Here is a 15,544-nt window from a genome sequence, read left to right on the forward strand (position 1 = left end):
ACATAAATTACTAGACTTGTTAAATTTTGATAATTACTTTTTTTTCCTAAGCGAATATATTCTTCTGCCACTTATTGTAGTCTAGTGAAAAAGCCACATTGAATCTCCTACCACTGAGCTCTGGGAACTTTGCCAGTTTGCACCATTTTCAGAAGAACAAGGGTTTGAAGGCAATGGTGCTAGGGAATCTTGCTAGCACAAGTCTTTGCTCTCAACGTGTGCAAGTCTCTCTTAAATCTTCCAACAATTCTTTTTCCCACACACAGTTTCCTTCCTGAAGTGGTTTTCATTTAGTGGAGAAGAATTCAGCACAGCAAAAAACATCAGGAAGAGACTCAAGAGCCATTAGATTTATTATGCTCTTCAAAGAACAGAGGCACCTTTTGTTGTTCTAGACGTTCGACAGCAGCTCCGGCGTTGCTGCTGCTGCTGCTTTGAGCAGGGATACAATAGAGTCCTGCAGGAAAGTGGTTAAGATGTGTACAAGCAACATGTCATGGGTTTTTATTTGCATATAATTTGGAGAGCACTTCAGTGCCCTGGAAAACTTTCTGCCATGGATCCCTACCATCTGAGGGACTGAAAAACTGAACTGAAAAAATGCCTACTTCTATAGAGCAGAATAATTAAATAACAGTTTGATACTTCCTGACAGATGAATAATAGCAATTATATTTACAGTTCTAACACTGAAAGGAGTCTGTAATCCCAGTTTATCTATTCATGAATGAAGTAATTCACCTCCTGTGCTCCAGTCAGACAGAGCCAAGCTAACACAGAAGACTAACCAATTTTATGCACTGCTTCTTCTGGCTGGGCCAACTTCCTCCAGTTCTGGTTTTAAGCATGATTCTCTTAATGTGAAGTGTACCCAGGTTCTTAGAAATGTCATATATTCAACTTAGGAAACCCAGGTTAACCTGAGAAGAGGACATTTGAGCAGGCAGGGGAAGCTTGCAAGGTAAGTGCCTTTATTCCAGGTGGAGAAATGTTCATTGTTTAAGAAAGATGGGCAGCGGGCTTATATGAGGACTGTCATCCCCACCAGCACAGCAAGAAAACACCTTGGGAGCTAGACATGATGCCTCCTCCTGTGGGCCAAGCTGATGTTTTTCAGCTGGGTTCACAAGGGACTCTTGCTCTCAAAGGGTCAAAAATGCTGCGGGGCACTGGTTAGGGGGTGCCCTTCACTGGTTGCTCAATAAATTCGCCCCTGGTTTGCTGGTAACAGCTCATCTCTGTCCAGTTTGCAAAGAATGAATTTATTTCTATAGTAAGCAATATACTAAAAGATTATGTATAAGTCTGGTGAATTTTTCTGGAACAGTTCCAGTGATAAAGCAATGCAGCAGACGAAAGGAAAAAGCTCATCATCTTACTTGAATTTTCCCTCCCTCTTCATTGACTTACAAAGCACAGCAATTTAGAATAGAAACTGCCCTATCTGCAGAGCCTTTCTGAGCTTCTAAAGTTAATATTGAAACTGGGGTAGGCATGAGGTTGGAAAAACTGTGTTTCTCTAAACCTTTCTCTGGTGTTTTTGAAAGACATCAATCAGAAAAGATTCTTTCCCCTGGGAAAGCTTTGTTTTTTAAAGCAGCAAAAGTGCTTTGTATTTTTCACATGCACCCAATTAACCATTGCCTGCGGGCTGCTATTTTGGCTAGCACTAGGTGTCTGACCACATGGATCATATTTACACCAGTGAGTTCAAAAGTTTGTTGCTTACAAATTCTCTATGACTAAACTATAAATAGGAACAACTTGTGGAATGACTTGGCTCAAAGACCTGCAGCAGGATGCATGCTTACAGTTCTGCAATGCCTATGGAATGTGAAGTTACACACGCCTTTAACATGTTATTAGCACACTTAAAAGTACAATGTGCACAGAATATACCATCTTAGTGCTTTATAATCTGCATCAACACACCTGATAGCAGGGGAAACAAGTCTGCAGCACAGTATGCAAAGCATCTTGCATGGGGCACAGATCCCTTCACACCAGTAGGGTTTTGGAACCAGCTGGCTGCAAGTGGGCATTGTGTTCTGTGGTGGGTCCCTTCCATTATTGATGAGTGATTTTATGTATTATGCAGCACTGTAATGAAGATGCAATCTTTTGTCTTCCCACACTGTGTCCCTCTGTGGTGCTGGGAAGTCTCGGGGCAATATTATCAAATAAAACAGGCACTGCACTGTAGAAGATGAATTCAACTGACTGAGTTTCCCAGCAGTTACACTTTGGTGCCACTGAAAAACCGAAAGACATGGGACTAGTTGGAAAAATTCTAATGAAAAATGAACTAAATATAACATTAGAAAAATGTATTAAAAAACCTGTGTAGACTTTAATCTGAAATCCAGTGCACTGTAATCTTCACACACATCCTTCACTGACAGAAATCTTGCAAATACTTAGGGCATCTAACTAAGAGAGAGAATGCATGCTATACTCTGCCAGTTTATCTGCTGTTCAATGAATCAATGCTTTATTCTGTTATTTATCCCCTTATTTTGGTGGGATCAAAGTGCTTTCCAAGGAACTTCCTCTCAGCAATACAGAAATGCTGTCACTTCTGTACAAGGATAAAAGCAGACTGACTGAAGGAATGGAAAAATATCTCAAACTCTGAAGAACTTCATAAAATACAACGTATGGGAAAGGTGGCTAGAGAAATACCTGTCAAATAATCCTCAGTGGTGGAAAAGAAAAGCCAGCAGATCTTCTAATGAGAAGAAGAGGGTGAAGAGCAATCCTTCTGACTACCAAAATATTCTCCCTGCAGAATTAAGGCTAGGTCTGTGAAGCTTCATGTGGGGAGGCATGGGGCTGAACTCTGCACCTTCCATGACCTGAGTCTGTATTGTGTGGTCTTTAAGACACTTAGAACATTATTCATTGCTTTCTTACAAGAAATAAACAAATAAATATATCACTATTAATTTTCTTCAAACCTCTCTCCTACCATTTCATGCTTTCCTCCAGCTTCTCCCTTAGTCAGAAAAAGAAGCTGACCTCTAACTATGATTAAGTCCACAACAGACCCCTCTGCTTAAGGCTTTCCAGCATGTGGTGTGTACATTTAGAAATAGGATTTTCATGCATTGTAAACCAACAATAAGTATCCAAGTCCTGAAGGTAAAAAGATCAAAAGAAAAGTGAAAGTTCATAATATGTTTTATTCATGTCACAGGCAGCATTCACCAGTAGCACAGATCAGAGCCTTAATTCTCCTCCAAGAAGTAACAAGTCTTTAAGCCATGGAAGCCCGAGATGCCCCCAGAGCTGGTCACACCAAGCCACAGAGCTGAGCCACTGCCTCCTTCTGCAGCATGGGAACATGCAGGAGCTGCCAGGGACCAGCAGGGACTCAAATGTCTGAAGTGTGCAAATAAGGAAGGAAGATGATGAAGAATTCCTTTGCCTGTCCCCAGAAATTTGGGGAGCAAGAAATGAGAGAAAATGGTCTCTCAGGGAAGTGTAACAACTGAGAAGCACTGAGTGCACAGGCTCCAGTTAAGCCCTGCAGAAAGTTACCTTCACCACAGGCACTGCTGGATTTCCTACAAAATTTCGTCAGGGTAGAACTTGCCTGTTTTAGCCTACTAATATCCTCACTTTGTGTCCTGCTCCAATAATGATGCTGCACTGCCACCAGTCATTGCATCACATCTAAGAGGATGTAAGCCTTGAAGAATATGAACCTTGTCTGCTTAGCAAACATCAGCCCGTGGGCAGGATCCATACAAAATGCTTTTTCCATAGTCTCCTGGGGCAAGAAGGAGTGATGCTCTGCTCCCAGTGAAACCTGGCTGCAGGTGACAAAGTAAGCTAGTGACACACTAGCTTGTATCAGGTAACTTATGCCAGTGAAAGGTCTATCTTCATGAAGTGGACACCCATGAAAGAAAAACAATTAAATGGGAAGTCGTTTGTCATACTAATGGTCTTACTAAATGTCACCATTAAAGAACTGTAAGCAAGAGATTGGTAATGAGCAAGTCAATGTTATCATTTGCTCTCATTTTGCAGGCTGGCTCAGGACCAACTCCTTGCTTTTTATTGCAAAGGAGAACAGATTAAAGAAATGCATAAGAAAATCAAAGTAATTAGGTATATAAACAAACTGGAAGGTAAACAATTGTGACTTAGCGAAGCAACTGTCAATCTCTAAAGGAAGGATGGTACATATTTGTATTATTATTTTCTTTTTAGTCTTATTTTCTCTAATTTCAGATTATTCCTAACATAGTCATAAGCATCCTTACAAAGCACAAGACTGAGCTGAGTCTGTGTTCACCTCCTGCAAGGTTTGCTTTAGCCCACCCTGAGGATGTGCACTGGGAGAGGCTCTCACCACAGCACTGGGAACTTGGACACATGTAAGATGGCCAGCCCTCTCCACAGGTAAGAGTATGAGCACATCACCTGCAGAAATATAACTAGACAGAGAATTTAGACTCTGGCTTTCCTCCCAACTTTTGTGCTCTTTGGGATGTCATACCCCTGGGAAGATCCACTCCCCAGCGCTGATCTTGACATGCAACCCAGGTTAACATGGTCTGGCTGTAGGATCTGATTCAGCCTATTTAACCACAGGCATTTAATGAAGCACTAGGTTTAGTTTTCACTCATGCCTCATGTAATCAGTACAGAGAGAGCAGTGCCTGTGGTTGATCTTGGGCGTCACAGTTTCTCTTGTGAGGAGGAGGGACAGTACAGTAATTCTCATCACTTGTTCATAACTGTACGTTCATTTAAAGTGACCCAGTAATGTGAAAGTCAGCACTACCTAAAAATTATTTCCAACTCCCCAAAACGCAGACTGCTGTAATTTTTTTAAACTAATTCAGTTTAATGCACCATTCAAAACCCCACGCCATTGCTTTGTGCCAAGACTAGTTATTTTCCCAAATGTTACAGATCCTGACTCCATGTCTGCTGAAGATATGATGCAGTCTCACATTTTCTGCTGTAGTCTACCATGATTAATTTTAGTTTATGGAAGTGGGTGGTAGAATGAAGGGAGAAGCAGCCATGGAAGCCAGAATCTATTCAACTATGGGAAGATCAGAAGTTCCTAAACATAATAATGTCTCAGCAGGGAATATATGAAAAAACTAAACATTAGAAATAGCACATCCCAAGCAGTGCACATAGCATATTTCAAGCTGTAGAGTTAGCAGATAGGGTGTGCTGTCCTATGAATGTGCCAGAGGGAATCTCTGTTTAACACTGTGGTTTTGGTAGAGCATTTTATTAGTGTGTGGAGCAGTTCTGTGAATACAAATGCACCCCTTAAAGCTGCCATCCATCTGCATAAGCACATGAGCAACTTTAATACATGATGTGTAGATATAATAAATACATTTTTTTCCTAATGATTTTTCCATATGAAAAAGAAGACTCTAATGCAGTATGCAGGCAGCAGAATGGATGGAGTATGCAGGCAGTGGCTGTGCCTGAAAAGATATATGGATATGTGTGTTTGTGTGAATTCCTATTTGCATTAATTCATACTCACAAATATATACAGGAGCCTGGAAGAGCAGACCTGAAAAAACGTCTTATACCTTATATCCATTATGGACTTTTGCTGTCAACTTGCACACTGAGATCATTGCAATAACTGGGAAACTTATGATGATATAAAAGTCCTCAATATAATCTATTATCAACCTGTAGCTAATATAAATAAAAAAGAAATATTTATAGAAATAAATTTCATAATGAAAAAGAATTAATAAAAATGAGTATTTGAGGAATTTGTTTCATAGAATCAGAGATTTTTTTTAAAAAACCTCAAATACTGAAACTATCTTTAAACCAAATTTCAGTTTTTGACAAGCTCAGCTGTAAAGAATGGGATGACTGGAAATCTTTGAAACTTCTAACACTTTAGGTATGAGAGAAAAGGGGTTGTTGAAGACAGAATATTTACCAGACCATTTGTTTTTACAGAAAAGAAAGTAGGAAATTTTTTCATCTGTGACCCAATTCATGTCTGTGTATGTGACTACTATAAACTCTAAATGCAAGCTCTTCAGCATAGGTTGCATCTTAAGTCTGTAAAGGATCTAAAGCACACTTTGGTGCGCTAAGTAAATAAATACCCCCAAAAATGAAAAATGCAAATTATTATTTGTTGTATATTCATAAACTTCTCAGAAATTTAATAGGCTTTCAAGTATGCAAAAGTACTTTCTTAAAATACCTCTTGTTCTTTGCTAAGAGTAGCTAACATAATTAAAGTATCAACCATAAGACAGTTTCTTTCATTTTAGCCTATGTGCAATAAATTCTCATCCTGAGGCCTGTGTTTCCACAAGGCACCTCCTTGAAACAACATCAAAATCCTGCAAAAACCTCAGTCCCTTTGACAGGAAGAGACAGATGGGGAAAAAAACCCAACCTAAACTTAAGGACTTTCAGAAGAAAGGCAGAATCATCACAGGTATTAAACTAATCACTACACCAAGACCATAGTCAAAGTATCCAAATTTGGAGTCTTATTTGGTGGTCTACAGGGGCTGAGAGCATCTGAGCAGCCAAAGAGCTTTGTACTCTGCAGATTTGCATAAATTTAGGACTGCTGAATCTTGGCCAGATTTCCTCGTGAAGTCTCCTGCTGTGGCACAACTACAGCTGAAAATGTTCAATCTGAAGAAAGCAGGATTAAGTTCTCAGTATTTCTAAATATAGCTCAGAATTTAAAATACTTCTTGATTTTTGACGACTTTTGAATTTTTCAGCTTAATAGGTCAGAAAAGCAGAATAAAAAATATGAACTTTTATATTACAAATATGCCTTTTAGTAAGACATATTTGTGCATTGAAGGCTGTCAGGCGACAACCTCTCTCTAAAGAGCTGCTGTCCATTGCCAGTGAACACTTCAGTGAAACCTGGATGGCAGCAGGTGATGTAAACCTTGACTCACTGTGTTTGCAAAAGGAAAATAGGGCTGTGGTGTGTATTTTACAGGGAAAAAAAAGACACCACACAAGGACTGCTCTGTTCCCAGCCCAGGAGCTGCACAGAGGTCATGAGCGTGTAACTGAGGGCAGTACTTCATCCAGATACCACAGACCAGAAACTGGTTTCCACTGAGAAACCAGGATGTTATTTTGGGCCCTTCTCAAGCTAGTGCAATGACAAATTCTCAGAACAGCAAACTTTACCACAAATTTTTTCTGCAGTCAAGATATTGAGGGATATCAATCAATGACCAGAGCACAAGCCTTTACATTTCACCTTCTGAAATAATCAAGGTGCCACACACTCATCTTTTTGAAAGCAGATCCATCAGCTGGAGCTGACATCCAACACACTGGATATACCAGCTCCAAATTCTCTCTTATAAAATGTTGCTAATTTTGCTCTAGCTTCTGTTTATTTAAAGTCATATTCTGCCTTCTTACATGTAAAACATACACAGACCCACATAAATCAGTGTGCCTACCTGCCTGCTGAGGCATGCCCAAATAACTATGGTGAGTTAAGGTACCATGAAAAATGAGAAGGAATGGAAATAAAACCTGAAAACATGTACAATTTATACTACAGCAAATGCTGATCTAAAGGCTGTCTACTAGAGGTTAAGTTTTTTTATTATAACATGTTTTATAATGGCATACTACCCAATACAACTGCACTAGGTGATTGATAACAAACATTATAAAATGTCACAGTTTAATAGAGATTAATTTACCTCCATCTTGTGAGTTCATGATATTCAGAGCAAACAGCATTGCATTGGAGAACGTGGTAGCCTCTTCTTTGCTTGCAAAATTCAAGCCATAGACTTGCCGTGCGTCGCGCCATTGATGAAAGGTAGGTGTTGCTTGATTGTACTTCAATCCTTTCACAATTGAGTAATTAATCACTACCTGTGATTTGAAAGAGAGGGGTAAGGATTAAAAATAGTTCTGTTTACAGTGGGAAAAAAAAAAACCACCCAACCCTTGTGTAAAGGTTAACTAAATTGGTAGAGGCAGTTCCTTTGGCAGCTCCTACATGGCTGTACAGTAAGGCAGTGCGTGTTCCAGTGACACAAGACCCACATCTAAGGGTGAGATTTACAACAGTACAATTCAGCCTCGGGGACTTGCAAGCCAGTTTTGCAAAATCTATTACCTGCTCGTGTTTTCTACAGCACCTTCACAGGATGCAGCTGTGCAGATGCTGCAGACAGCTGTCAGGAGCCAGTGCCAGCAGCTGTTGCCATCTTTTGGAGGATGATCATGCACAATTGTTAGAAAAAGAGCCAGACAGAGCTCTTGGCACTAACCCTGCCCTACAGCAGATAAATGTTTTGACTCATTGCACCAGCTCTGCTTTTCTCCTCCCATGCACCTGATCACCACCAGCTTCTTGTGTTGAGAGTTTTTCCTCTAGAATCAGACAGGCAATGACAAAACCAGACAACCACATATTTCCGCTCCCACCTCCTCCCTTGCTGTATGAGCGATATTTTCCAGGTAAGGGGTGACTGCAGCAGAAGGATGGTTCTGTATATTTTGATTTAATCTGCTAAATACAATGCCCTGTTTATCCTTGGGTAGGGCACATGGGACATCCAGCTACACAGTGTAACTGGGATCCAACCAGAAACCTCCAATGCTAAAAGTGTGACCTGATCTAGCTGAAAGGGGAGAGGCAGGAGTGCCCCCTGCACCACTAATAGGTCAGAAGGACAGATAGCACAGACAACATCCCTGAGACACCCATCTGTGCACTGGCAGTGGTACTCTGTTGTGACACAAAGTTAAGAAACAAAATGCCAGCAGAAGGGATAATAATTATTCCCATAACCAGACACAGTGCATTGAAAACAACAAAGTTGTAGGAAATGGAGGCTCCCCCTTCATCAGCTCACACAGGCTGGGGACAGAAGGGAACCAAGGACAGAGAACCTTGAAATTATGAGCAGCAAAAGTTCATTGTTTAAATACAGCAAATCTGGTCTTGAATGTTCCAGATTGCACCTGCAAATGGATTTATTTTGGCTAGAGTTTTATCAAGAGCCAGAACAATCCCACATATTCTGACCCTCACTGAAAGTCAATCAATGGAAATCATCACACTAGTTTGGGTGGCTCGTATGTAAATTAAATGGGCTGGACACTGGTTTACAGGAGTAGGAAGAGGACTTTTGTGCATGCTGTCCAGGAGCTCACTCTTAGCACACGTCTTCCCATCCTGGGCTTTGTAAGATGGGAGAAACAACTGAAGACAAAGGAACAGAGAGCCAGTAATGAGTCAACTTTGTACACAATATTTACATTAGAGGTGGATCCCCCACACCAGAAAACCTACCAATACATTTTTGTTGCAGTCCGATTGATCAGCATTTTGGAAAGTTTTCTATTAACACTACAGTTGCAATTAAAAAGCTCCAGTGTATTTAATTAGTCCAACAACATTTTTATTAGATGACTGACAATTCTTCTTAATTATAAAGGCAGATTTTTAAAACTGATTTCAGAGATTAATGACTCCTAACTCTGAGTTCTGAATTTTCAGTGGATTGCCAGTTTAAATTGGCAGAAAAATATTAGATGAACACCTAATAAGCAACAAATTGTTTTACACACATTCCTGTTTTTGAAGGATAACACTGTCTCATTGATATAGTTAACAGATGTGTATATTAATATACAAAAAATTATGGAAACCAGCAAAGAAGCCACTACGGCGCTAGATAATTACAGATAGCCTCTTATTAGCAGAATGAATTTACTTACCTTAGCCATCATTAAACAGTGACATAGCAGACAGTCTTTGAATACTTGGTCTAGCTTTAGGCACAAATAAGATAGTCCAATTTTTGCACTCAAACTGGTATCATTATTAAGGTTTCATGCAAATGCAATCAGACCTACACTGCTGTTTTTGACACATTTCATTGAGAGATTCCTGACCTGTGGGCCAAAGGAAGATGCAGCCTACATTTGGTACACAGGCTCCCAAGGGTTAGTCTCCTGAAAATGGGAACCACATCGCCAGCATGCTGTGTGGAAATGCAGCCACACCAACCAGAATGAAGTGGAAACTGGTCTCAGCAGAGGCACTGAACTTGCATTATAATTGACAGCTTAGATTGCTTTTTTTTCTTGAAAGCTGGTGACATCACCCCCATTCTTCCACTGAGCCTGTACCGATGCTGGTCACACTCAAGGAGTTTCTGGAGCATCATGGAGCATCCATGCCTGGATTACTAATCCAAAGTTTTAACATGGACCAATTTTTAAGTTTTCCAATCATTTTTGAGCAACTCACCAAGGGAAGGCACAGTCAGTATCTTCAAGGAAATGTTTAAAAAGACTGTAAGCTTCTATAAGGCTTTCAAAGTGAGTCTTGTAAATTGTTCAAAACCTGCTTCCCCAGAACATCGACCCAAGGAACTCCGAGAATCTGCTCTGTTCTGAGAGTTTGATCCCTTTAGTCGAACAAAGACAGAATTTGACGGTTGACCTTCAGTAATCATCAGTTTGTCTACGTATGTAATATTTTGTCTTCAAACTCAAATCAGAGAGTTTGAAACTGGGAAATGAAACTTAAAATAGCCAGAATTTCATTTTGGCTCACGTTTATGGAAAATGCTACAAAAGAAAAGGGGTTCACCAGCTGTTGTTGAGTGCACAAAGGTGTCTTGTACAGATGTTCTGGAGACTCTGCAAGGCACATGATGATTATGAGTGCTTCAGAGCAGTAATTAATATAAAGGTCCCCCTGTTTGAAGCATAGGGGTTTTTTACAGGTGTTTCTAAGGGATCGTTACTCTAAAGCTTCATATGTCAGTAAGATAGCATCTGCCAGGTGGAGCAGACCAACAGTTCATCTTTTAAACTTCAGTTGTAGTCTACAATAGGTGAATTGGAGAAGATTACTAGAAATCTTGCGGAAATAAGTAATGGATTTATTCATGACAAACAGTTCTTCCTATAACTCTTCACCTAGAATTTGACTTAAATACTGAAACACGACATTTTAAATGCCTTTTTTTTTCCTTTTCAACACCCTTTTTGTATTTTATATCCTGAAACAAAGTAGTCTTCTTACTGTTATAAATGTCTGTGCCGTTCTGAACCCTCTTAAATTCTGGATTCCAATGATCTCATATGGTAAGGACAGATCAGGTGTGCACAGCATTAATAAGTTGACATCTTTCTATGTTCCATTGCTGTAACGCTAAAAAAAGGTTTGCTTCTCTTCTACTTGGTTCTCCCCATCACCCTTTCACCTCAGTTTAAAGTGTAGGCTCCCTAAGACAGGCAGGGAATTTTAGGATCTAAAAAAAAAGCTCAAAACTGAGAAGCCCTTCCTTTTGGCTGCTGAGTTGGGAGCTGTCAGCAGTGATGATGGTGGTGGCCAATGGGACTCATGGGAATGGGGCTAGAAGGGATTAAATGAGCTTCAGGGCAACACCTGAGGTGTAAACACAGCCAAGATCACGGGAAGAGCTCCCACACAAGTCTCATCCCCGTGCTCTTGCTTATTGAACCAGGACAATAAAATTGTTTGTTTCTCCAGAGCATGGAATGGCTCAGACAGTTGTTACTGGCTTGGTCCCTTCCACACTGCCTGCACTCAGGCTCATCTCATAGGGAGCAGACAGGATTGCTAGAACAGGGAGGATATAAAAACTGCTACAGCTAGGCCAGATTCTTTACTCCTGAAGGCAGGCCCAAACCTGATGAACTTCTAGTAATTTACAGCAGTGATTAATCGGTTCTTTATTTTTCAAAAATTGTGGTTAGTTTATATCCCAAACGATTAGCTTTGTGACCTTCTTGCATGGTGACTGAAGCTCACACATGTCACCTTTACAACAGCCCACGTGACAACAACAGCTGGCAAGTTGCAACATGGAGGTAAAGTGTGTGGTTATGACTGTTGGGCTTCAAGAATCATAGAACAGTTAAGGTTGGAAAAGACCTCTATGAACATTGAGTACAAGATGAAGGCTGCAAGGAAACATCAAAGATCATGATGTTAAGTGATTGTAATACTGATCTGGCCTTAGCTTCAAACCAGTTCTGGCCTCTGTGGCTACTCCAAAGCTTCAAGAGTCTGCTTGTGGCTTTCTGAAGGTTACCACTCACACCAGCATGAGTCTGTGCAAACCTGCACCTCTGTGCAGAGCAGAAAAGGGAATTCATGTCCTGCTGGTCTGTAACCCAGTCCTGCTGCTACACGCAAAGGATGCAATGAGCATGTCATCCAGACACATAAAGGGAACAAGAGGTCTGGCGACCACTTCCTGGTGGTGAGAATGATGCTCCAGTTCTGCTGCTCTAAAAACCGTATCTCTTTGTGGTGAATTTTTTAGACACTCAGCTAGAGAAGAAGATGAATACAGATAAGCAGACAGTGCTGTAAATTCCAACACATGCACCAAAAAAAGGGCTAGATAACAGAAAGGCAGCAAGATGAAGACAAAAAAAGGAGTCTGCAGAAGAATATACATGAAAAATGAAAAAGAGGATGAAAGTTAAAGAATGATGTTATTATAGGTGTAATATAAAAGAACAAAAATTAAAAGGGAAATACTAAAGGCAGGCAGGGATGAAGCCATGAAGATTATTCTAGTCTGTGCCTTGCCAAACAGTATGTAATAAAAGTTGAAATTGTTCCCCCATGGTATTGTTGTGTTACCTATTTTAAACTAATTTCTCAACTCTTGGAATTCTGTGTAGCTCCATTAGCTTCACTATATGCCAAATCACATGTTAGCTGAAGATTGGTCCTTTTCAGATAAATATGTCTTTTCTGGGAAATCAACAGCTTTTGCCAAAACCTGAATTTCAGTGAGATTTAACACAGCCTGAGAGCAAGCACAAATGGCTTGTACAGAGAATTACTTTTCCTGAAATTCATTTTTTTCTCATTAAATGCCAATACTTAGCAAGTCTAGCAAGCTTATGATTCCATGTGAGACTTATATAAAATATATTAAACTCTGAATCTTGAGACTTTCAGTGTTCCTTTGAATACTACTATGCCACATGCTGTCTTGAATATATTTTATTCATAATATTGGATTTTTGCAATCATATATAAGGTGAACACTTTGTTTTAGGCCATTTTAGGTGACTAAGGAAATAACGTATACTTTCTGTTTGTTTGAGGGGGGATTTTTAGTCTGTAAACTTTAGAAAAATATATTCTTCTATGTGCTTCCTTCTTAATTGAGATGATTTTTAGATAGCATGCAGGCTCTCCGTAAGTTGGAACATTTGAAAGCAAATAGAATGTTAATGCAATGTTTAAATTACAGCTCAAGATTTGAGTTTTTAAGATGTCCTACTCTTTAATTGTATAGTCTGATTAAGACAGACCTCTGGTACACAGTCTCCCTTAAGTATCTCCCTTGCATATATATGTTGACTTTATGACTTCTGCTTGTTATACACCAGCCATTCAGTCCCATCTTAGATTGTAGTCACATGAAAATCATTTACATTCACCTGCTGGCTATGTAAAATAAACAGCTGGCATAGCTTTGTACAAAGCAGTACTGGCTTTCACAACTGCCTAAGAAGTCATTGTATTTAATTTAGTTTTGAAAATATTTTCTATTTTGGAATGGGATTAATAGAATTAATATGACTCCTTTGCTCTACTGAGAAGCATAAAAGCAGTTGCAAAACTTCTGGCAGACGTTTCAAAAGTACACTGTAAGGAGCTGAAAACCAGTGTGCTCAAAACCCACCTATTTCTGTTCTGCTTTTCCTTTTTCAGAGTGGTGACTCCATATATGGACAGTGTAGCAAAGTCTACCATTTCCAGTATGCAACCTAACTAACTTTTCCCGTTGGCCCAACCATCATTACAGCTGACAGCTGAGAGAGATCACCTGCATTTCCGTAAGCAGATCAATCAATTCAGCATCTGTGGCAGCTCAGAGGTGCCCTGGCTCCTGCCGTCTGGACTAGCTTGACTTGGCTTGACTTGCCCTGCTCACCTCACCTTCCCAGAAGGCAACAACACTCTGAGCCAACAGGCAATCAATCAATCTCCCACTTCTTCCTCATTCTGCTGCCAGCCAGAGGGCTCGAGGTGAGCACAAGAGGTGGGCAGCCTGGGCAGGCTGGGCTGCCACCGCCGTACCAGCCTCACACCAAATACACAGAGGGAGCCTCCAACTCTGAAATTTCTGCTCTAAAATGCAGATGGAACTGCAGTACTGCACTGCTACTCCACCCAAGTAAACTTTTGCTTAGGGTATAATTGTGACATTTGGTTAGGGAGCTTCTGACAGCACTCACTGCCCGGCACACCACGAGCCAGGCTGCCCGGAGCCACACCGTGCCAGCCCTGGGCTGAGCACTGGGCTTTGGTGGCCGATCAGACTGGGGGCCTGATCCCAGTTCTGGTAATCTAAATCCCATATAACTCCTTTAATACCCAAGGAGGTCCTGCAGAATTAGGCTGCTGTAAATCAGATCACAATGTGCACCTAGGATTTTAAAGTGCATTACAAGGAACTAATTACTTAACACAGCAATGTAACAATCACACTTGGTGAGACAGCAGTGGATTTTAATATAATATATTAAATTTTTAGAAAATTAAATAAAATAATATTTTATTGTAGCACTAAATCCAAGTAAAGAGTAATTTTGGGGGAGCTGAGAGCAAAATCCGCAGAATGAAACAAGAGTCATTTCACAAGAAAGAAATGGAAGAGGGGAATAACATTAAAATCTCTCTGGCATCTACCAAAATTTCTTTTTTCAAATAAGGAGTAATAACCTATATTACATTCTGTGTGCGAAAAATTGTACAAAATCTGAACGACTGGAGTAAACAGACTTGTAGGCACCTTGCAGGGAGCAGGAAATGTTGCATTGGGTGTAGAACTGAGGTTACCAAACGAGATCAAAGGTTAATTTACAGGAAACTTGATACAGTTACTCACTTGTTGATCCTGCAGTTTAACTCCAACTACCCTGAAGGTGTTCGTGGCCGTGTTGTGGTATATGTTGATTCTGCTGAATCCCTGCTGTCCAGGTTTGATTGGCACCCATTTCTTACTGGTATCGTCATAGACCATAACTGAAGCTCGGGCTTGGCAAATACTCTGTTCACTGGAGAGAGAAAACGACAAAAACAAGAAAAAAGGCAGTGAATTTGCTGCTTCTTACCACAAACTTGTAAAGGAGAAGAAACCAAGAGAAACTATCAGAACTGCTTACAACATATGTTTTATAAGAGATCTGCGAATCCTTTGACTGTGATCTGGTAAATTAAAGCTGACATGTATGTGTTCATAGACTTAAAAAGCCTCTTATATGCTGCTGTTTTGAACTGATAATCTATTTTATATAAAACATTAAGCCCTGAGACAGAACCTGCATCACATAAATGTTATGAAAACTGTCCAACAGTATGAATGCTCCATTTATTTTATGTACCTATTGGCAAGTGAAGCCTTTCACATTTGCATGAAAACCTACCAATATTTTACAGCTTCCTGACAAAACAAACGTGACATCCACAGCTGAGTTATACATTTAAAACTGGAAGCAAGCAGAC

At 40.2% G+C, this 15,544-nt stretch overlaps 1 protein-coding gene across 7 annotated transcripts in view; it reads right to left on the minus strand.

Moving 5' to 3' along the window:
- The window catches only part of EVL (Enah/Vasp-like), a 150,867-nt gene that overhangs the window by 55,537 nt on the left and 79,786 nt on the right, over positions 1 to 15,544 (minus strand). For all 7 annotated transcript variants that reach the window (XM_051769589.1, XM_051769590.1, XM_051769593.1 and 4 more), the window contains exons 2-3: positions 14,928 to 15,096; positions 7,713 to 7,890 (exon numbers count right to left, since the gene is read on the minus strand). In XM_051769589.1, coding sequence (XP_051625549.1) covers positions 7,713 to 7,890; positions 14,928 to 15,096 — 347 coding nt within the window. The remainder of the gene's footprint in view (positions 1 to 7,712; positions 7,891 to 14,927; positions 15,097 to 15,544) is intronic.

The sequence above is a fragment of the Manacus candei genome, unplaced genomic scaffold (genome assembly GCF_025592945.1).
Source record: "Manacus candei isolate 608988 ecotype Guabito, Panama unplaced genomic scaffold, ASM2559294v1 h1tg000109l, whole genome shotgun sequence".
NCBI lineage: Eukaryota > Metazoa > Chordata > Aves > Passeriformes > Pipridae > Manacus > Manacus candei.